At 44.5% G+C, this 23621-nt stretch overlaps 1 protein-coding gene across 2 annotated transcripts in view; it reads left to right on the forward strand.

The window, feature by feature from the left end:
- The window catches only part of LOC147108583 (pleckstrin homology domain-containing family G member 4B-like), a 204408-nt gene that overhangs the window by 132929 nt on the left and 47858 nt on the right, over window positions 1–23621 (forward strand). For both annotated transcript variants that reach the window (XM_086005270.1, XM_086005271.1), the window contains exons 14-17: window positions 1705–2546; window positions 5670–5922; window positions 6508–6597; window positions 14757–14981. In XM_086005270.1, the coding sequence (XP_085861396.1) occupies window positions 1705–2546; window positions 5670–5922; window positions 6508–6597; window positions 14757–14981 (1410 nt within the window). The remainder of the gene's footprint in view (window positions 1–1704; window positions 2547–5669; window positions 5923–6507; window positions 6598–14756; window positions 14982–23621) is intronic.

Here is a 23621-nt window from a genome sequence, read left to right on the forward strand (position 1 = left end):
CCTTAACAGGACTGATTGGCACATGAAGAAAAACTTTCAAGTAGTCATATTGAAGTCTAAGCAACATACATAATTAAAGAGGGTTGACCTGTTTAGGGAGTTATGAGGCTGCTATTCATCTACAGGTCTAAGTAAGTGCTAAAAGATTAAAAACTGATGCCAATCCCAACTAAATGGTCGAGCACAAACAGCACGCAATTCTCGATGTAAGCTAATATGAATAATTATATAGAATTTCAGGTGCAAAGTCACACAGGCCGAAGGATATGAAAATCATGTGTAAGTGAAAGTTGAAAAGATAGGGACAATTAAAGGTGGGGGCGGAGGGGGGGGTGCAACAAAATTCAGCAAGCTTTTGGAGAGCATCTCAACCCATCAGGTGCCTTTGACAAGGCTGAAGGTGCAGGAGATTAGGTAGGCAAAAATAAAAAGAAAGGAAACCCTACATGCAGGCATGAGTCCGCAGGGATGTGAGGGATCAGCCTAGCACCTGACCTCCAGGGATCCACTGGTGTAAATTCCGGTGGGAAGAGGAGTCTACACAAGCAAATTATTTGTGAAAGCGAGGTTATTTTACCTCTTGCTGCAGATGCAGGAGTGCCTGAGCTGGTGGAAGGGCACTGCACACCTTGTTGGCATCCAGAACTGCCTAGCATTGCTTTTCCTCCAAACACATCACCTCAGAAATTGGCAAACCCATTAGTGCCAGTCAAGGGAGCTGGAGGCAAAACATGAATAATACCACCTGCTGGCACAAAGGTAATACTGGCTGGAAAGTATCTATGTGAAGGTCAGATGAGGAAGTGACCAAGCTCAGCTGTGATGTACACACGGTCAAGTAGCCTGCTGTTCATTATCACATGTGAAGAATGGTTAATTGGGTCAGGAACATGAGGATGGCCAGCAACCATAGAGTTGTACCATAGCTAAGAGTCAACCCCTTCAGGAGAAGTGGAGGGCGGAGTGAACAATGATGAAATAATTAGGAATACAGCCTCATATTAGGCCTGCTTTAGGCAACTGGTTACTCACATTACCTTTCTCTGCTCAACATAACTGCACTGTTTGCTGTGGAACAGACGAGAGGGGGCTGAATTTCTATGTGGGCTCTCCTGATTGTCTGCCGTAACTTTGGCGGAAGATCTACGGAAACTCTGGATAAATGGAGTAAATGGCTTTTACCCCATTTCTCTGGTGTTTCCAAAGTTACAGTGGACAATCGGGGGAACCCCCATGGAAATAACTGTCTTACTTGTTTTTCAGTATCTGTGATTTGTTTGGTACTTAATGGGGTGGGTAAGGCAAGTGACAAACCCACCTTATGTGTGTCTGAAGATCAAAATCATGCTTCCTCAGACTTCAGACTGCAAATATATACATAAATAAATGTCTGGTAGAAGCCCAAGGAAACCAATTAAGGATATAGGTTCCATAATTTTGTAATGCATGGTAAAATTTATTTTATACAAATAACAGAAAACGCTGTAAACATACAACAGTCAGTCAGCGTCTGTGGCGAGAGCAGACGAATGAACGCTTCACGTGCGGACCCTTCTTCAAAGCTCTGTTTGTCTGTTCTCTCCACAGGTGCTCGCTAACTTGCTGTGCGTTTCCAGCATTTACTATTTCATTTTCAGATTGCCAGCATCTGTAGTACTTTCCATTTTTACTAACATTCATTGCATGTTTGTCCTGTTTTCTTAGGCGGCAAAGTTTGCAGAGGATTGTAAATATTGCTTGAACGAGCTGGGAATGTGTAACTCTACAATATGCAGTGAAGCAATGTTGGAGCATCTTGAGAGTTATCATCAGAGGTTTACAGAATTCTCTGTTGAAAAGTTTCAGCAAATGAAGAGCCAGGTTCACAGCCTAAACAGCACTAAAGGGATGAAGATGTGGAATGTAACTTGGCTGAAGTGCCAAGAGGTCAGGCAACTCCTCGAGGAAAAACTGGAGACTTGTAGAAAGACCCTAAAAGCTGATAGAACTCCTTTCTTGGACATCAGCAGAGAGTCAAAGAGCACAGATCAAAAGTGCAATAGGGATATAGTCACAAGTAACTTTCATGTGTGTGGGAGGTCTAGGCCTGAAGAAGGTGTAATCTGGCAGAGAAAGGAAGACTATAAGCCTTTGCCTATCAAGAACGCTCATAGCTATAAAGAAAATGCAACAAATAAACCAAACAGAACACCAGCAAATGCTTCAACGTTTAACTGGCCCCTGTGGCTGCACTCAAGCGAAGTGTCCAGTGGTGAGAGCAGCCCACAGATCTGTTCTCTCCCTTCTTATTCAGATCCTATCTTTTCTCCTCCTGTTCGACACAAAAGTTATCCTTCTAAGAAGATCATGCAGGCAGCACAGGGCTTCCAATTGTCACGACATGCAAGCTTTTGCTCTGAAGACAGAGGTCCAAGGAATACTACAGTTGACAGTGATAGCAGTGGTGCTGCTCCAGTTCTGAGTCCTGTCCTAAGTAGACCTCAAGGACCAAGCCTGGGACATGGAACAATAGAGGAACCAAAAAAGGAAACAAAGGGAAATTCCTGGTAAGGATATATCTCTAATATTTAAGAAGTTATCCGCCAATCAGATGTTAATACAATAGATCAATACATTTTTTTCTCAGTGGAATTTATGACAATTAGGTTTCAACTCCTCACTCCCCAAAGCCTCTCCATCACCTACAAGACACAAGTCAGGAGTGTCATGAAATACTCTCCACTTGCCTGGCTAGGTGCAGCTGTTACAACACTGAAGAAGCTCGACACCATCCAGGACAAAGCAGTCCGCTTGATTGGCACCTCATTCGCTAGCTTAAACATCCACCCTCTATCCACTGGGGTGGAAAAAGTGATGGAGACCCAGTGTAACTGGATCCCCACACCAAATTCCTCCGCCACACACCGAGATAATGATGGCTTTATATTACCAGATACCAGGAAGTTTGAGCCTATTTGGGGCCAAAATCTATGGTGGGGAATGGGGGGTAGGATTCTGGCCTAAGTACCATATTACACCCTTTCAGAACCTCAGGCATTGGCCCAACCCAAGTTCACAAAGTCTGGGGGAGATTCTCTGTTTCACTTTCCACTGGGGGTATCTATAACATTAGGGGTGTGTCTAGGGGTGTAGGAAAGAAGTCATAAAGTCTGACTGGTCGAGCTTGGGAGATTTTTGGGGGTTCTCCCCAGGAATCAAAAGGAAACTGCTCCTTGCAACCCCATTTGTAAGGGGGCTACATTCATATATATACTTAAAATACAGTTCCTCTTCAGGGGTCCAGGTCAGGATCCCAGCCTGGATCTCCCAGGTGGGCCCAACTTTTGCTGGTGGTCGGCATGGTATGTCTTGTCTCACCAGGTGTACCTCTGCCAACCCTATGTCAGGTTCAATGTGCGGGTTGGGAATACAGGAACTCCCAACGTATTCAAGTTCCGGCCTAATTGTCATGCATTATGGCAGAAGTATGTTGGGAGAGCCATGGATTTTTGGCCCCATTTCTCCTTCCTGCAACTCTTTGCTTGTTTCCCACTATTTATCTTTCCTTCTCTCTCTCTTTCTGTTTGCTTCGCACTCTTCTCTCTCTCTCTCTTCCTGTGTGCCTCACAAAGATTCTTTCATTGCCTTCGGTAATACCCTTCATTTGGGGGGTATTTTGGGAATTACACAGATTTGTATTCCACCCTTTTAGGGCATTACTATTAAGTCATTTTGCTGTGTCCTTTTTTGGCAAATGTCACCAAATTCTAAAATGTGGGTTGGATTTGCCACATTATGAATGTTTTCAGAAGAAATCTGACACATTAAACTTACCAGTGTCTTTTTTATTGGTTATTTGCTTGGCCAATATTTAAGATTATAAATGTTGAAAATATGCTATTGCCACTTGAGTTTCTGTAATTGTGTAAAACTAACCATACAGTCATAATCAAATTTAATTCATTGGCATATTTTACAACTAAGGAAAATTGGGCGGACATTTAGTTCTGAGGTCAATTTGACAATGTTCTTTAGTACTACAAAGGCTAGCAGTGTAGGAAACTGAATGAGCCTGGGCTGGATTTTGCCAATGAGGAACTTTTGGAGGCGGGACTCCCACTTGTCGGGTTTCAGTCCCGCCTCCATCGATTTCTGGCCAACCCACACTATTTTCCCTTGATTGACCTTGTTACGCCCTCCCAGCGGGCTTAGCAGGCCAACTAAGGGAAAGCCGGTGACAGAGAACGTCAGCATATGACGCTTTGACAGATGAATTGTATTCAAGACTCATCAAACCTATCTGCTGAGCAGAAATCAGATGGCTGTTGCATCGGAGAATGCAGCAGCCATCTGTCATCTGTGCCGGTGAGATGCCGGAGTCTCCGGTTCCCCAACTGTTGAAGCCTGCAGGAAGAAACAAAGGTAACTAAACATTTTCTATCATTTTACACTCACCTCACATACTTACCTCTCCACACTTGCACCTATCACTCACCTCCACAGCGCACTTTTGGATCCCTCTAACCCCCGCAGACCCACTGCTTGCCTCGCTGACCCTGGCGGGGTTTCCTGACGTTGGGAAGCTTGCACTTGCAGGGGTAAAATGGGGACAATCCTCTTAACTGTCTGTTAACTACCTGTTAACAGGCAGTTAAGTGGTTGTAATCCCCTTCCCACCTCGGGGAGGCGGCTCCCAGTGTGGGTCAGGTACCCTCCTCCTGGGAAGATGGCACAGAGGCGAGTTGGGGGCGGGATGGGCACCCACCCCCAGGTTCTGCCATTTTCCCGGCAGTCCCGCCTCCAAACCCGCCTCCCCAGGGCTGGCAAAATTCCCCCCAGCGTCTGGGTGCACCAATGTGGCTGAGCTTGGTGCAAGGCGTGGGTGCCACTGGGTGAGGAAATATGCGGCTATGTTACGGTAACTGGGATTCTGGAAGGTGTTGGCGCAATATTAGGAATTTGAAACTGAGGAGCTGCTAATAGTGAAAGGCCCCAGGAATCTGGCTAATTCTTGGGTTGAAGCATCCCAGGTAAGGTAGACCAGGCCAAGTGGAAAGCCAGTGGAAGGGAGAGCGCAGTAGAGCATGGAGTGATCAGAATGGATACTGGAAGATTGGGATGGACTGGCACATAAGCATGTTGGTCTACTGGTCTCGTGCATGCATCAGGCTGTAGGAATTCTGGCATGATTTGAGACTGTTGATTCGCTATAGAGGACAGCAGATATCACATTGATTAGAAGATGGGACAGAGAAGCTTATGGAGAAGTTTGTGATTTTTCTTTTAGAAATTATTGGCCCCTTTCACCAAATGACACTTTGGTCTTTCCCCCTACTCCCTTGGCACCTTCTCCTCCTTTGATCACTTCACCTTGTTCCATCCCTCTCTTTTAAAATCTGAATTCTCTACCAGCCGCCACCCACCCAAGCCCCATCTGATTGGTTGAAGTGACAAATTGAATGGACACCAGGTGCTCGAAATGGAAAGATCTTCAATCCCCAGCAATAGCATTCTTCGTCTTAAAAAGTACATTTTAAAGATAAAATTATAGTTGGCAACGTTAACATTTTGGCTGACAAATATTTTGATGTTATGGTTTTTTATCATAAGGATTCATAGTTAAAATTGTTAATAGGAATTTTTTTTTTAGACTTATTTATGCTTTCTGTTTGTTCCTTGCTAATTCCAAGTAATAAACTGCAGCATATTATGGAGGAGATAATAATCACTGAGAGGGAGTACGTCCGCTCCCTTGGTTATATTGTTACACACTACTTCCCTGAGATGGAGCGCATTGACCTACCCCAGGATCTGCGGGGACAGCGAGGGACTATCTTTGGAAACCTGGAGAAGCTGCATGATTTCCACAGCCATTACTTCCTGAAGGAGTTGGAGAGCTGTGCAAGGGACCCTATCAGAGTTGGACGCTGCTTCCTCAGACATGTGAGTTGATAACAAGATTTATTTTATCCCTTGGCATTATTTATGGACATAAAAATTGTCTCTCTCAGCTTATCTCCCACTTTCTAATTCTATCTCCCTCTCTCCACCTTACTCCTGTATCCCTCTATTCCCTTCTCCTTCAGATGCATATCAAGCCTCCTTTTAAATGTATTACTGCTATTGCTTCAACTGTCTCTGTAGGTTTTCCCTTTTCCTTTAGCATTTTAGTTTTATTTTGGCTTATGTGTGTCTCTTGTTTCTGTTGTGGCTGGGATGTCATATTAGCTCAGTTTTCTGGAATATTTCCCAGTATAACAAATTACAATTACACTGACAACAGGAAAGCCTCCAAAAATCTTTAGTAGTAATAATGCTTAATTAGCCTCTATGAAGTGACTCTTGCCTTGAACCTCTAATCCTACCACATACTGAAAAGTAAAGATAAAAATAAAGCTTGGTTTTAATAAAAACTGTTGTAAATGATGGTAATGAAATTGAGAATTGAATGCTAAATATAATAAATGAGTCAAAAAGAGACTGCTGCATTCTTAACAAGAGTTTTCATCTTTCTCTCTTTCATTGTAGGAGGACCAGTTTGGGCTTTATGCATTGTACAGCAAGAACAAACCGCGATCAGATTCCCTACTCAGCAGCCATGGCAACAGCTTCTTCAGGGTATGTAGTTCAATTATCCTTAGAAAGGTGCAGGACCCTTATATTAATCAGACACCCACTGCTTTCAGGCGAACGCCTGGGTCGACTAAAAGTTGCACAATCTAATATGGTGGCTGGTGCACTTCTGGGGAGATTGGACAAAATTTATCTCCCTAACGTCAATTTTACACCCAAAATACAGGAGAAACCAAGTTGAATTTCCTCTTTCCCCCGCCCCCCCCCCCCCCGGCAAGTGTTCAAGCCTTGGATATCTCACAAGCCAGATGTAGACTAAACTTCCCTCTATCCCGCTATAGTATCCCAGTAACACGTAACAGGAGTGCCTCCTATACCATCAGATTGACAGTTTAACACTGCCATTGAGGATCATTTCACTTGGGACTTTTATGAGCTTTCTGGTTTGGGAAATTAAGAAGCAATGCTGAATTTAATTTTCCATTCTTTTCAAATTACTCCTTCCACCTTTCCTTAAGGCTTGCAACACCCCTACTAATCATGTCCCATCCAAAAGTGTGGGCAGGAAGTCTGTTCCCAGAGTTTTGCTAATACCATGCTGAAACTCGATAGTAGAACATATCTGATAGCAGTCTGGGAATGAATTGCGCACTGTGGGAAAGAATTTTGTAAACTTCTTGATTACCTGTTCAGTTTTTGACACATGATTATGTGAAGTTCTGAACACAGGTTTGATGTATTGTTTTGCTAATTTTGTTTTCAGAGCTTTCTTCACACCAGATTTTTTCAATTTTGTGTTAGTGTGTTGGCATTTCAGAAGGGTGGGGGAGGGTAACACATCCCAATGTATTGATAAGGGAAAAAGACTTGCATAATAAAGCACTTCATCGCATATCTGAGAGATGCCGCGAGGCATTTTACATGCTGTGGCCATTGCTTCCCTTCTTCAATAGAAAAGGAAGGCAATGAGAAAGATAGTAATCTGGGCTGCCATGCGCAGATACTTGACTTGTGATGACCATATTCCATGTCTTCAGTGATCAGAGGAGATTTGGTGAGGTAGTAAAATGTTTTCTAAAGCACAAGTCCCTGAATTAATATTGTCTGCATTTTATTTTACAGTACTCATCAGACGATATGTAGGGCTGAATTTTGCCGGCGCTCAGAGTGCGGGTTTGCAGGCAGGACCGCTGTCAAAATAGCAAAGATTGACAGCGGGTAGGAAACCCGCTGTCAATCCACCTCCACGCGAGTCTCCCAGGTGTCAGGTCTGTCTGCGCAGAACTGACCCGACATCAAGCAGCGGGGGAGACAATTTAGATCATTAAATGGCTTGTTAACAGCCAATTTAATGCTATTTTGAGCCTATCTTGTAATTTTACGTGCTCCCCCATGGGTTACCCGCTGCTCGGGGAACAGGCAACTCACCCTGGCGTGAGTTGAGTCTACTTTGATTTATCTGATAACCTGAAAGTTGCAGAAGTGGTATAAAGGATGCCATAAGAACATAAGAACATAAGAAATAGGAGCAGGAGTAGGCCAATCGGCCCCTCGAGCCTGCTCCACCATTCAATAAGATCATGGCTGATCTGATCCTAACCTCAAATCTTCTATCACTCTCCATCCACCTGAACCCATGTGATCTCCCAGGAGAGGCAAAAAACCAGATAAAAGACCCAATGGCCAATTTGGGAGAAAAAAATCTGGGAAATTCCTCTCCGACCCATCTAGGCGATCGAAACTCGTCCAGGAGATCACTCTGTCCCTATATTTTCTACAGTACTTACCTTCTGTAAAGGCGATCTCCACCCCAGCAAGGAACAGGAATAAAACCATCTCCTGAAATCTAACACAGAATTAGAACACAGTAGAAGCAGAACCAGGCTACCCGGCCCCTGGGCCCACTCCACTACCCACAGGGCCATGACCATTCCGAACCTAGACTCATGTCCAATTTCCTGCCCGCTCCCCGTAACCTTTAATTCCCTTTACTTCTAGGAAACTATCTATTTCTGTTTTAAATGTAATTAATGATGTAGCTTCCACAGCTTTCTGGGGCAGCAAATTCCACAAACCTACCACCCTCTGAGTGAAGAAGTTTCTCCTCGTCTCAGTTTTGAAAGAGCAGCCCCTTATTCTAAGATTATGCCCCTAGTTCAAGTTTCACCCATCATTGGGACCATCCTCACCGCATCCACCCGATCAAGCCCCTTCACAGTCTTATATGTTTCAATAAGATCGCCTCTCATTCTTCTGAACTCCAATGAGTAGAGTCCCAATCTACTCAACCTCTCCTCATATGACCACACCCTCATCCCCGGGATTAACCGAGTGAACCTTCTTTGTACTGACTCGAGAGCAAGTATGTCTTTTCTTAAGTATGGACACCAAAACTGTATGCAGTATTCCAGGTGCGGTCTCACCAATACCTTGTACAACTGCAGCAATACCTCCCTGTTTTTATATTCTATCCCCCTAGCAATAAAAGCCAACATTCCATTGGCCTTCTTGATCACTTGCTGCACCTGCATACTAACCTTTTGAGTTTCGTGCACCAGGACCCCCAGATCCCTTTGTACTACAGTACTTTCCAGTTTCTTGCCATTAAGATAATAACTTGCTCTATGATTTTTCCTGCCAAAGTGCATAACCTCACACTTTCCAGTATTGTATTCCATCTGCCAAATCTCTGCCCACTTACTTAGCCTGTCTATGTCCCTTTGCAGGTTTTTTATGTCCTCCTCCCTCACTACTTTCCGTCCCATCTTTGTATCATCTGCAAACTTTGATATGTTACACTCGGTCCCCTCCTCCAAATCGTTAATATAGATTGTAAAGAGTTGGGGACCCAGCACTGACCCCTGCGGAACACCACTAGTTACTGGTTGCCAGTCTGAGAATGAACCATTTATCCCAACTCTCTGCTTTCTGTGAGAGAGCCAATCCTCCACCCACGCCAGAATATTACCCCCAATCCCGTGATTTTTTATCTTGAGCAATAATCTTTTGTGTGGCACCTTGTCAAATACCTTTTGGAAGTCTAAATACACTACGTCCACTGGTTCCCCTTTATCCACCCTGTATGTTACTTCCTCAAAAAACTCAAGCAAATTTGTCAAACTTGACTTCCCCTTCATGAAACTATGCTGAGTTTGTCCTATTAAATTATGTTTATCCAAATGTCCCGTTACTGTCTCCTTAATAATGGACTCTAAAATTTTACCAACCACAGATGTTAGGCTAACAGGTCTATAGTTTCCAGCCTTCTGCCTACTACCCTTTTTAAATAAGGGTGTTACATTAGCAGTTTTCCAATCTGCTGGGACCTTTGCTGAGTCCAGGGAGTTTTGGAAAATTATTACCAATGCATCCACAATCCCTACCGCCACTTCCCTCAAGACCCTAGGATGCAAGCCATCAGGCCCAGGGGATTTAACTGCCTTGAGTCCCATTATTTTACCAAGTACCACTTCCTTAGTGATTTTAATCGTATTTAGCTCCTCCCCCCCTAGAGCCCCCTGTTTGTCCAGTGTTGGGATATTCTTAGTGTCCTCTACCGTAAAGACTGATACAAAATAATTGTTCAGCGTTTTTGCCATCTCCATGTTTCCCACCATTAATTTCCCGGTCTCATCCTCTAAGGGACCAAGATTTACTTTAGCCACCCTTTTTCTTTTTATATAACTATAGAAACTTTTGCTGTCTGTTTTTATATTTTTTGCTAATTTACTTTCATAATCTATCTTCCTTTTCTTAAACAATCTTTTAGTTATTTTTTGCTGTCTTTTAAAGACTTCCCAATCTTCTATCCTCTCACTAGATTTGGCTACCTTATATGCCCTTGTTTTTAGTCGGATATTATCCTTAATTACTTTACTTAGCCACGGATGGCTATCTTTTCTTTTACACCCTTTTTTCCTCAGTGGAATATATTTTTTTCGGAAGTTGTAAAATAACTCCTTAAATGTACACCACTGATCATGTACTGTCTTACCCTTTAATCTATTTTCCCAGTCCACTCTAATCAATTCCGCTCTCATACCTTCATAGTCTCCTTTATTCAAGCTCAGCATGCTTGTTTGAGATCCAACCTTCTCACCCTCTAATTGAATATGGAATTCAACCATGTTATGGTCACTCATTCCAAGGGGATCCTTTACTAGGACATTTTTAATTAATCCTGTCTCATTACACAGGACCAAATCTAAGGTTGCTTGCCCCCTGGTCGGTTCAGTTACATACTGCTCAAGAAACCCATCCCTAATACACTCAATGAACTCATCCTCAAGGCTGCTCTGCCCAATTTGATTTGTCCAGTTAATATGATAATTAAAATCCCCCATAATTATAGCTGTTCCCTTATTACAAGCCTCAACTATTTCCTGATTAATACGCCGTCCAACAGAGTTGCAACTGTTCGGAGGCCTATAGACTACACCCACTAGTGTTTTTTTCCCCTTATTATTCCTTATCTCCACCCAAACTGTTTCACTATCCTACTCCTTTGACCCAATATCATTCCTCTGTATTATAGTGATTCCTTCCTTTATTAACATAGCCACCCCACCTCCCCTCCCTTCCTGCCTGACCTTCCTGATTGTTAAATAACCTGGTATGTTTAATTCCCAGTCATGGTCACCATGTTTCTGTAATGGCCACAAGATCATACCCATATGTCATTATTTGTGCCGTTAACTCATTCATTTTGTTACGAATGCTACGTGCATTCAGATAAAGAACTTTCAAATATGTTTTGTAACACTTAGTTCCTGTTTTTTCCCCTTTTAGTACTTTACTTTTTACTCCATACCTTCTGTCCCTTCCTGACACGTTCTGTTTTTTAATTCCCCCACTGCTACCTAAATCTATGACCTTCTCCGTTGTCATTTCTATTATTTGCTCTCTAGAAACCTCCCCCCCACTAATTAGTTTAAAGCCCTCTCTACAGCCCTAGTTATATGATTCGCCAGGACTCTAGTCCCAGCACTGGCCAAGTGGAGTCCGTCCCAACAGAACAGTTCCCTCCTGTCCCAGTACTGGTGCCAGTGTCCCAAGAAGCAAAACCCATTTCTCCCACACCAGTCTTTGAGCCACGCATTTAACTCTTTAATTTTATTTATCCTAGCCAAATTCGCTCATGGCTCAGGTAATAACCCAGAGATTATTACCCTTGAGGTTCTGTTTTTTAATTTGACCCCTAGCTGCTCATACTCCTTTAACAGAACCGTCTTCCTTGTCCTATCTATGTCGTTTGTACCAACATGGACCACGACAACTGGATCCTCCCCCTCCCACTCCAAGTTTCTTTCCAGCCCAGAAGAGATGTCCTTAACCCTGGCACCGGGCAGGCAACACAGCCTTCGGGACTCCCGCTCTTGACTGCAGAGAACCCTATCTATCCCCCTAATGATACTATCCCCTACCACTACAACATTTCTTTTTACTCCCTCCACTTGAAGGGCCCCCTGTACCACAGTGCTGTGGCCAGGTTGCTCATCCTCCCTGCAGTCCCCGCTCCCGCCCTCACAGGGAGTAATAACCTCGATCCTGCTTGACAAGAGCAAGGGCTGCATCTCCTTCAACACTACATCCTGGATCCCTGTACCTTCCTCACTCATAGTCACACCGTCCTGTCCCTGACCACGGACTACATCTGCAGTAATTAATTTCATAGGTGTGACCACCTCCTGAAACATAGAGTCCAGGAACTTCTCCCCCTCCCTGATGTGTCGCAGTGTCTGAAGCTCGGCCTCAAGCTCTTTAACATGGAGCTTGAGTTCCTCTAGCAGCAAACACATCTCAAATGTAATCACCGTGAGCCTCAATGGGGTCCACCAGCTCCCACATTTCGCAACAGTGACACATCACCTGTTCACCCATATCTATGTAATTAATTAAATTTATTATTATTAGTTATGAAGACCCTCTGCCCCGATGTAGATGATACTATTACACCACTATTCAATAGGACTTACCAACTTAAAGGAATAAAAGAGAAGGAAGAATACCAACCAACCAGCTGATCACCAACCTCCTCCTTGAATACTGTCTGTGGGGCCTGTTTGGTTGACTCGTCTCGCTGCTCCGCTTCCGCAGTGCTGTCTAAGCCTGGGCGTGGGGAACAAAAGAGAACAAATAACACACCCTCACCTCCCAATTGCCCGAACTCTCCCTCTTACCAAACTCTAGCAGCCCTCAATGCACAGCACTCCGTGCACAAGCACTAGTCCCGCCCCTTTTATACCCAGATTCTACTTCCGGTTTAAACTCCCCAACAGTTTAATATACACTTAAAAATTAAACACACTTCAAATAATTAACTTTTTAACACACTAAAATTCACAAAATACACTTAAATGACTTTTCTCCCTCTTACCAAACTCTAGCAGCACTCAATGCACAGCACTCCATGTTGCAGATGTTCAGATTCAGAGCTCAGAAACTGTTGGTTACTGCATTTGTAAGACATATAGAGATTTCTTTAGCTTGCAAGTGTTTAGAGCCAACTCTATATCCAGTGGCACCTCACTGGAAAAACTTCTCTCACCACTGACAGATCACTCCTGTCATCTCAACAGCAGCTGCCATCTATTCCAGCAACATCGGTGCCCTTGAAAAAAATCACACCTTGGTCCTCTGAATCCTTCCACGATTAGCCCCAACAGCAACATCACCAGGCACATCAACATCATCTACCTTCTCCGCCATCACCTGATGCTGCACTGGACACAGGGCATCAGCCCCTGACAACATTGCGGCCTGGGTGGCCAGCGATGGCCTCACCATGGCCAGATTTACTTCACTTGACGCTGTACACCCTGGCTGCCACATGATGCGCCAGGTTGACACCACCCCACACCAGCACCATAAAGCATCCCTATAATGTCCAAACCATTCCTTTCACACTCATCATAATAGCGGAGGGAGGGGGGAGTTATGCCTCAACATTCACTGGAACTCACTAAGACACTTCTCGAGGTGCACATAGATCTGTCCAATAAGGTGAAGTGTTGAAAATATAGATTTCAATGTATGACAACACATTAATAGAAACTTCACAAAAACATTGGCTAAACCACCCAAGTGCCTACCCTTGTGTGTTGTTAGTTAGTATGCTTGCAGTAGGATGAGGGTGAGTGTGAGAAGTGGCTAGTGAGATGGGGAAGTGATAACATAGATAGAGAGGGATGGGTGGAGGTGTAAGGTAAGTTGGTGTGAGTAAAGATGTGCAGCAGTAGGGTAGGGAAGGCAGAGTGATGTGGATGTGATGAGTCGCACAGCAGGATGAGGTTGAGTGTGGCTTTGCAGTAACATTTCGTGATCTACTGAGATCATTGAAAGGTTTGCGCCACTGCAGCCAGGGACTCCTGATGATATCCTTGCTTGTGTCCTCCTGTGCAATGTGCAACCAGGCTGCGTTTATCTCCTGGGGAGGTCACTTCCGCCCATGGGAAGGGAAGAGAACCTCCCTGCATGCTGTGACTCTCTCCATATGCTTATGGAGGGAGTCATGGGAGAGCCTGGATGCAGTCGTGCACCTTTGTGCAATGCTTGGCAGTGTTTGCAGCCCCTCAATGCTGTAGAACACTGACTGCACAACTGTCAAAATCAATTTGGACATGGCTCCATTAAGGAAACCAGCTGATAACGCATCATCAAATGATGTCATCAGACCCGCTTCCTATTAATTGGCCAGGAATCCTGCAGGGCGGGCTTAACAAGGCCAATCTACGGAAAATCATTTTCAGAGAGCGGCTGCAGACGGGAGTGGGACCGGAACCCGCCAACCAGCTCTCCCGTCACCATCCCGCCTCCGCAGGGAAAATCCAGCCCGTAGAGTGGTGAATAAGGGAGCAGCGGGCTTAAATAAGGTTATTTACTTTATAATGACAAACTATGTCTACAATTTATAGAATTGGGCCCAGGACTGCGATCATGAGGTGTGGGGGTATCATCATCAATCCCACTCAATTTTTTTAAAAATGGGGAACCTGCAAGAATACAATGGAGTACATTTTCCATTACATCATTGCAAAGCTTAAAAAATTATAGCATTAATAAAATTCACTGGATGGATAGTCAAGCGTTGACAGTACTATCTGCCATGGCAGTGTTCAACCGTGATGCAGGTTTATATCTGAAAAGCTGCACTGGTAAATTCAGCAGTGAAACGGTTTAAACCCATTTCCTTTTCCTTGGCACAGGCCAAACAGCTGGAATTAGGCGACAAGATGGACCTGGCATCCTACCTATTGAAACCTATTCAGAGAATCAGCAAATACAACTTACTCCTGAGGGATATGTTCAAAGAATGCAGCACAGCCCAGGAGAAAGAGTGCAAGGAACTCCAGGCAGCCCACGAGATTGTGTGTTTCCAGCTCCGCCGTGGGAATGACCTACTTGCTATGGACGATATACAGGAGTGCGATGTAAGTTTAGATTTACTTTAGGATGGTGACATTTTTACTCTTTTTTTATTCAGATTTCCTTATATTTTTTATTACATATTCAACCAGGAAAAATAATTGGCACCATGAACATTCCACCATGTTTATCACTTTCTCTGAGCAGGGAGAAAGAGGAAAGGGAAACAAGGATAAAAGCAAAAGATAGGAAGGAGAAAAACAAAAGTGGCAGTCAGAGAAATCAACGGTTTAAATCAAACGTGGCCACAGTAAATAATAATTCTAATAGGTCTAAGAGTGTTAAAAAAACAAGCCTGAAGGCCTTGTGTCTTAATACGAGGAGCATTCTTAATTAGGTGGATGAATTCACTGCACAAATAGAGGTAAACGAATATGATTTGATTGGGATTATGGAAACATGGCTCCAGGGTGGCCAAGGCTGGGAACTCAACATCTAGGGGTATTCAATATTCTGGAAAGATAGGCAAAAAGGAAAGGGAGGTGGGGAAGCATTGCTGGTTAAAGAAGGGATTAACACAATTGTAAGGAAGGATATTAGCTCTGATGATGTGGCATCTGTATGGGTAGAACTGAGAAACCAAGGGGCAGAAAACATTAGTGGGAGTGGTATATAGACCTCCAAACAGTAATGCGGAGGTTGGGGATGGCATTAAAAGGGAAATTAGAGAAGTGTGCAATAAGGGCACAGCAGTCATCATGGGTGACTTTAATATACATATAGATTGGGCTAACCAAATTAGTAACAATACTGTGGAGGAGGAATTCCTGGAGTGTTTACGGGATAGTTTCCTGCACCAATATGTCGAGGAACCAACCAGAGATCAGGCCATCTTAGACTGGGTATTATGTAACGAGAAAGGATTAATTAGCAATCTTATTGTATGAGGCCCCTTGGGTCGGAGCGATCATAATATGATCGAATTCTTCATTAAGATGGAGAATGAAGTAGTTGACTCAGAGACTAGGGTCCTGAATTTAAATAAAGGAAACTACGATGGTCTGAGGTGCGAATTGGGTAGGATTGATTGGGGAATGTCACTCAAAGGGTTGACGGTGGATAGGCAATGGCAAACATTCAAAGACTGCATGGATGAACTACAGAATTTGTTCATCCCAGTTTGACATAAAAATAAAACAAAAAAGGTGACTCAATCATGGCTAACAAGGTAAATTAGGGATAGCATAAGATCCAAGGAGAGGACATATAAATTGGCCAGAAAAAGCAGTAAACCTGAGGATTGGGCGCAGTTTAGGATTGAACAAAGGAGGATAAAGGGATTAATTAAGAAGGGGAAAATTGAATCTGAGAGTAAGCTTGCAGGGTACATAAAAACTGACTGTAAAAACTTTTATAGATATGTGAAGAGAAAAAGATTGGTGAAATCAAGCGTAGGTCCCTTGCAGCCAGAATCAGGGGAATTTATAATGGGGAACAAAGAAATGGCAGACCAATTGAATACATATTTTGGTTCTGCCTTCACAAAGGAGGACACAAATAACCTCCCAGAGATGTCGGGGAACATAGGGTCTGATGAAAGGGAGGAACTGAAAGAAATCAGTATTTGTAGGGAAATGGTGTTAGGGAAATTGATGGGATTGAAGGCGGATAAATACCCAGGGCCTGATAATCTACATCCGAGGGTACTTAAGGAAGTAGCCCTAGAAATAGTAGATGCATTGCTGATCATCTTCCAACATTCGATGGAATCTGGAACAGTCCCCATGGATTGGAGGGTAGCTAATGTTACCACACTATTCAAAAAAGGTGGTAGAGAGAAAACGGGGATTTGCAGACCGGTAAGCCTGACATCGGTAGTGGGGAAAATGCTAGAGTCCATTATAAAAGATGTAATAGCAGAGCACTTGGAAAACAGTGACAGGATCGGACAAAGTCAACATGGATTTACAAAAGGTGAATCGTGCTTGACTAATCTACTGGAATTTTTTGAGGATGTAACTGGTAAAATAGATAAGGGAGAACCAGTGGATGTGGTGTATTTGGACTTTCAGAAGGCTTTTGATAAGGTCCTGCATAAGAGATTAGCGTGTAAAGTTAAGGCACATGGGATTGGGGGCAAGGTATTGACTTGGATAGAGAACTGGTTGGCAGACAGAAAGCAAAGAGTTGGAATAAACGGGTCTTTTTCCGAGTGGCAGGCAGTGACTAGTGGGGTATCGCAGGGATCGGTCCTTGGACCCCAGCTATTCACAATATATATTAATGATGATCTAGACAAGGTAATTAGATGTAATATCTCCAAATTTGCAGACGACAGAAAGCTGGGCAGGCATTTGTGCTGTGAGGAGGATGCCGAGAAACTGCAGGATGATTTGGACAGGTTGGGTGATTGGGCAAAAGCATGGCAGATGCAGTATAACGTGGATAAATGTGTGGTTATCCAGTTTGGTGGCAAAAACAGGAAGGCAGATTATTATCTGAATGGCAATACATTGGGAGAAGGAGAAGTGCAACGAGACCTGGGTGTCCTTGTGCACCAGTCGCTGAAGGTAAGCATGCAGGTGCAGCAGGCGGTTAAGAAGGCAAATGGTATGTTGGCTTTCGCAGTGAGAGGGTTTGAGTACAGGAGCAAGGATGTCTTGCTGCAGTTGTACAGGGCCTTGGTGAGACCACATCTTGAGTATTGTGTGCAGTTTTGGTCGCCTTATCTGAGGAAGGATGTTCTTGCCATGGAAGGAGTTCAGCGAAGATTCACCAGGCTGATACCTGGGATGGTAGGAATGACGTATGAGCAGAGATTGGGACGATTGGGCTTGTACTCGCTGGAGTTTGGAAGAATGAGAGGGGATCGCATTGAAACCTATAAAATCCTGACAGGACTGGACAGACTAGATGCAGGAAGGATGTTCCCGATGGTCAGAGAGTCCAGAACCAGGGGTCACAGTCTAAGGATAAGGGGTAGGCCATTTAGGACAGAAATGAGGAAGAATTTCTTCACCCAGAGAGTGGTGAACCTGTGGAATTCTCTACCACAGAAGGCAGTAGAAGCCAATTCATTAAATATATTCAAGAAGGAGTTGGATATATTTCTTAAGACTAAAGGGATCCAGGGGTATGGGGAGAAAGCAGGGACCGGGTACTGAAATTGGATGATCAGCCATGATCGCATTGAATGCCGGAGCAGGCTCGAGGGGCCGAATGGCCTACTCCTGCTCCTATCTTCTATGTTTCTATGTTTCTCTACAATTTTATGACAATTATAAATTCCTCAGTATTTCCAAATTATTAAATGTCTGATTTATTATAAAACAAGGGAGCAATATAATTATTCACAATGCTATGCTGTTTAGATGGGTTGGTGTATTTTGAGTTGTCACCTTACATTTTTCGACTATTTGGTGCAATAGGTTGCAGGCACTGACCCATGCTAAGTGTCAGCTGTGGCTCAGTGGGTAGCACTCTCGCCTCTGCGTCAGAAGGTTGTGAATTCAAATTCCACTCCAGAGACTTGAACACATGAATTCAAGCTGATACTCTGCTGCAGTGCTGAGGGAGTGTTGCACTGTCGGAGGTGCCGTCTTTCGGATGAGGCGTTAAACCAAGGCCCCATCTGCTCTCTCAGGTGGATGTAAAAGATCCCATAGCACTATTTCGAAGAAAAGCAGGAGAGTTATCCTTGGTAACACAAAAAGTTAGTATGCAGGTGATCAGGAAGGCCAATGGAATCTTGGCTTTTATTGCAAGGGGGATGGAGTATAAAAACAGGGAAGTCTTGCTGCAGTTATACAGGGTATTGGTGAGGCCACACCTGGAATATTGCGTGCAGTTTTGGTTTCCATATTTAAGAAAAGATATACTTGCTCTCGAGGCGGTCCAGAGAAGGTTCACTCGGTTGATTCCAGAGATGAGCGGGTTGCCGTATGAGGAAAGGTTGAGTAGGTTGGGACTCTACTCATTGGAGTTCAGAAGAATGAGAGGCAATCTTATCGAAACATATAAGATTGTAAGGGGGCTTGATCGGGTGGATGCGGTGAGGATGTTTCCATTGATGGGTGAGACAAGAACTAGGGGGCATAATCTTAGAATAAGGGGCTGCCCTTTCAAAACTGAGATGAGGAGAAACTTCTTCACTCAGAGGGTAGTAAATCTATGGAATTTGCTCCCCCAGAGAGCTGTGGAAGCTGCAACATTAAATAAATTTAAAATGGAGATAGACAGTTTCCTAGCAGATAAGGGAATTAGGGGTTACGGGGAGAGGGCAGGGAAGTGGACGTGAGTCTGGATTCGGATCAGCCATGATCCTATTGAATGGCGGAGCAGGCCCGAGGGGCCGTATGGCCTACTCCTGCTCCTATTTCTTATGTTCTTATGTTGTCCCTGCCAATATTTATCCCTCAATCAACATCACTAAAAACAGATTATCTGGTTATTATCACATTGCTGTTTGTGGGAGCTTGCTGTGATAATTGGCTACTGCGTATCCCACATTATAACAGTGACTACACTTCAAAAAGTACTTCATTGGCCGTAAAGCGATTTGAGAGGTCCGGTGGTCATGAAAGGCGCTATATAAATGCAATTATTTCTTTCTAAGGTCTATCACATTGTCCATGTAGCCATTCTTCACATATAAGCCATGACAGTAAGTGTCAGTGTACTATTCAATTGTGAGGTTGTCACAGCCAAACCCAATCTTGTCCTCACCCAGTATGCACATCTGTGCACTTTCCACTATGAGTCAACGAGTAGTGATCAGGAGTGAGAGTCGTAGCTGACTACTCTTCTTGGGGGCATTGGGATCAGTCGTGTGTTTCCCAGCTGACATCAACTAACCCAGTGCAAACCTGGGACTTTCTTGATCTTGTGGCGGAGCCACCAAAGGACTCAGAGCGGTTGTACATAATTCCTTTAACAGCAATGTAGTTACTGTCTGTGCCTGTACCTTTAATTACACTGTTTGACTGTACAATGTCTAGTTACCTTTACTGCGTGGTTTCAACGTGATAATGTCATGCCATTAGTCACGTGATGCCCCAATGGGGGGAAGAACATGATGACGTCATGACATCAGTCTTCTGACCAGGGGATCAGTCCTCGTGGAGCCCTCAAGGAGAGCAGACCTGTAGTTGATGTATTCCAGCAGTTTCCAGTTAAAACCTGTTTTGTTCCATTAAAGTTCATTGTTTTAATTGTCTGAGTCGAACTCAGTCTTTTCGATAGGAACCTCCGTTCCTACATTGGTGACCCCGAATTCTATGGACAATTTTCATGGAAGACTCGTCATGGACACAAACGTCGTCACGCTGAAACTGCCACAGTTCTGGGAGCAACAACCAGACGCCTGGTTCATCCAGGCTGAAGCCCAGTTCGTCATTCGGAACATCGTCGCAGATCAGACCCGTTATTATTATGTGGTCTCCGCCCTCAACAGCGCAACCGCCTCACGGATCATCAGCCTCCTCGGTAGTCCTCCTACTGACAGCAAGTATGATGCAATTAAGGCGCGGTTGCTTCAGGTTTTCGGGCTCTCAAATTCGGAGCGCGCTCGCCGGCTCATCACGCTGCCCGGCCTCGGGGACTCTAAACCGTCCGAGCTCATGAGCCAGATGCTCACGCTCTTGGGTGCCGAACCGGAATGCTTTCTCTTCCGGGAGCTTTTCCTCTATCAAATGCCTGAACAGGTTCAGGCTGCCCTAGCCGGATCCGACATTACTGACTGTGCTGAGCTCGCTGCCAAAGCCGATAAGATTTTCATGGTAACCCAACAGTGCTGCGTGGCCACGAGGCGCCCATCCCCCACAGACGCGGTTCCAGCTCCTCCTACAGCGGGCTGGTGCTCCTACCACACCCGTTTTGACACGAAAGCACAATGCTGCCGTTCCCCCTGCAGTTTTTCGCCCCAATAAAAAAACAACAAAGTGCCTGCGGCATCCCTGGCGAAGGAGGACCAGGTCTAACGGGCGCTCCGCGGTGGCGATGGCCGTCGGATCTACGGGGAAACTCCTTTATATCACCGATTCCCTATCGGGCCGACGTTTTCTTTGTGACATCAGGGCGCAGTGTAGCATTCTACCTGCGTCGAAGCTCGACATGCAGACTGGGAACCTCGATTTTTCCCTCGTAGCGGCTAATGGCGCAGCAATTCGAACTTTCCGAAAGCGGCAGGTCGAAGTCTGTTTCGGCGGTCAGTGTTAAGTATGTGTATTGTATTGAACAATTAACACAAAGACTTAAACGTATAACTCAAACAGGTCTTTACTGGTTGGAGGTAGGGACTACACATAGATCTTTACTTCATGCCCACAGGCGGGAACTGAGGGGAGATCAGTACCCACAGTACTATTTATACCCCTATGGCCAGGAGTGGTACTGCGTATCACTACACCCTACAAGTAGTGCAGTCCTGTCCATAGGTACAAAGTAGCACACATATTACATACACAACATTCCTCCCTTCTTAGCTTTACAGTCATCTCCCCATTTAACATAACGTAATAACATATATACATATATAACTTCAGGTTTACATAACAGAATAACATAGATACATAGATAACTTCATGTCAAAACAGATCACAGATTCAGTCTCTGCGGAAAACAGTTCACAGATTCAATCTCTGTGGTGTAGTCGGTTCACGTTGCTGGAGTGACTCATTCAATAGTCCTTCCATGGATTTAACGGCTTGAACTTCCGAACTGATTTGGCTCCGTTCGGAGGGACCACATGTGTGATCTGGTAGGGGTGATAATGGTTCAGATGGTTATCATCTTCTGCTTCGTCTTTTCCTTTTCTGCTTCTTAGAGACTCTCTGGGCTCCCCTGTCAGCTGCCAGCTGTAGCGCCACCATCTCCCTATGTTCCTTAGACTTTAAGTGATTCATCCTGATTCCTGCACTTTGGGAGTTTTCATCACAAGCTGGGCAGACCAGGTCACTATAATATTCAGTGTCACTCAATAGGTCATGGTAATATTCGGTGTCGTCCTGATCTAGGCCAGCGAGAGGGTCTTCTATTTCCTCCATACCCAGCTGGGCGTTAGCCAGCTTTTGTTCCAAGTCCAGACATCTTTCCTGAAGAGACTTCTTCATGCGTACCTCTTCATCCAGCTTTTTCTGGGCTTTCAGCAAGTCGTTTACTAATGACCTCATTTGAGATTTTACTACTTCAACTTCTTTTGGAGATTGATTGATCGGACTATTCAATCCCTCTACCGGAGCAGCTGTTTCAGCGGTCTGTTGTTCTACGTTGACGTGAGTCAGCGTACTTTTGGCATCCAAGGGCTGCTCTGTTGCAGTCATCTCAGTCTGTGTTGCCACCTCAGCTCTTCCAATAACCTTTGAGAGCTCCGAACCCCTTTCCTTTGAATATTGAAGTTCGTGTTCAAGTTTTTCCCATTTCAGAGTCCTGTCCTTCAGCATATGCAGGAGTTGGCTGACCGTTAACTCCTCTGACATCAGACGTTTTGTGTGCTCCTGCTCCATTTGCTCCAGCAGCTGCTTCTGTTGTCTTTCCAGATGTTCCCACTCTATATCAAAGAACTCTTTCGTCGCATTCATCTCTTGCTCAAAACGGCGAATCATTTGTTCTAATTGCTGTTGCAGTTTGAAATGGAGTTGAGTTCGAGCCCGGTGTCCCTCAGAAATGTGCATGTCAGTAGACTGGACAGACTCAGAATTCTCTAGCTCAGTGGAATTCTGTGCTGAAACTTTGTCTTTTGCACACGGGTTGGTCTTACCATCATCAGTTCCAGAGTCTGGGTTGATTATGTTCACCGAGTTCTCACTCGTTATTGTTTGTAGGAAATGCCAGTCGATATTCATTTTCCTAATCCACTCCCGTCCTAGTAGTGGAGGACCTCCTTCAGATAGCACATATAAGTCCATTATTTGACTTTCTTCGCCCTTGTGGACCACTGTGACCTCAATTTTCCCGATGGGGTACACTCTTTGCCCCGTGTATGTTTTCAATATGAGCTCCGTATCCTGTAGGGGAATATGTTGGAATAACCTTCCATAATCTTTCTTATTTATGACCGTCAATGCCGATCCAGTGTCCAATTCCAGTTTTACTTGGACTCCTTCTATCTGAAGAGTGACCCAAATTGTCTGGAGGTCTGCACCCTTACCAACGTTCAGTACCCTTAAGCTAGCCAGTTCAATACTGCTTAAGCCAGCCAGTTCATTACTGCTAGCGTCTGAATCGGACTCCTGTTCGGCCACCTTGTGTACTTTTGCGTATTTTCCTTGCGGTGACTTCTTGTTGCTGGTCTTCTTCCCTGACCTGCATACTCTAGCTATGTGTCCAAGCCTACCACAAGTTCTACATTCTTGGTTTTTAAACCAACACTGGTTCTGATCATGCGTTGTCTTTCCACAACGATAACATTTGCCAGAACTCACACCCAATTTGTGTGCACTGAGCTCCGGTGACCGTAGCTGCATTACTGCCGTGCCTCTCGCTGCAGCTTCGTGTGCTGCTGCCATAGTGACCGCCTTCTCAAGCGTCAGCTCATTCTCCTCGAGCAGTCGCTTTTGTGTATCCTGTTTAAATAAACCACACACAAATTTGTCTCGTAGTGCATCTGTCAGTCCCGTTCCAAACTGGCAATATTTCGCTAATTTACGCAATTCCAGCAAATATTCAGCATTGCTTTCATGCTGTAGCTGCCTTCTGTCATAAAATTT

This window comes from Somniosus microcephalus, chromosome 13 (assembly GCF_052327205.1).
Source record: "Somniosus microcephalus isolate GS21.2 chromosome 13, FLI_Smic_1.0, whole genome shotgun sequence".
NCBI classification, from domain to species: domain Eukaryota; kingdom Metazoa; phylum Chordata; class Chondrichthyes; order Squaliformes; family Somniosidae; genus Somniosus; species Somniosus microcephalus.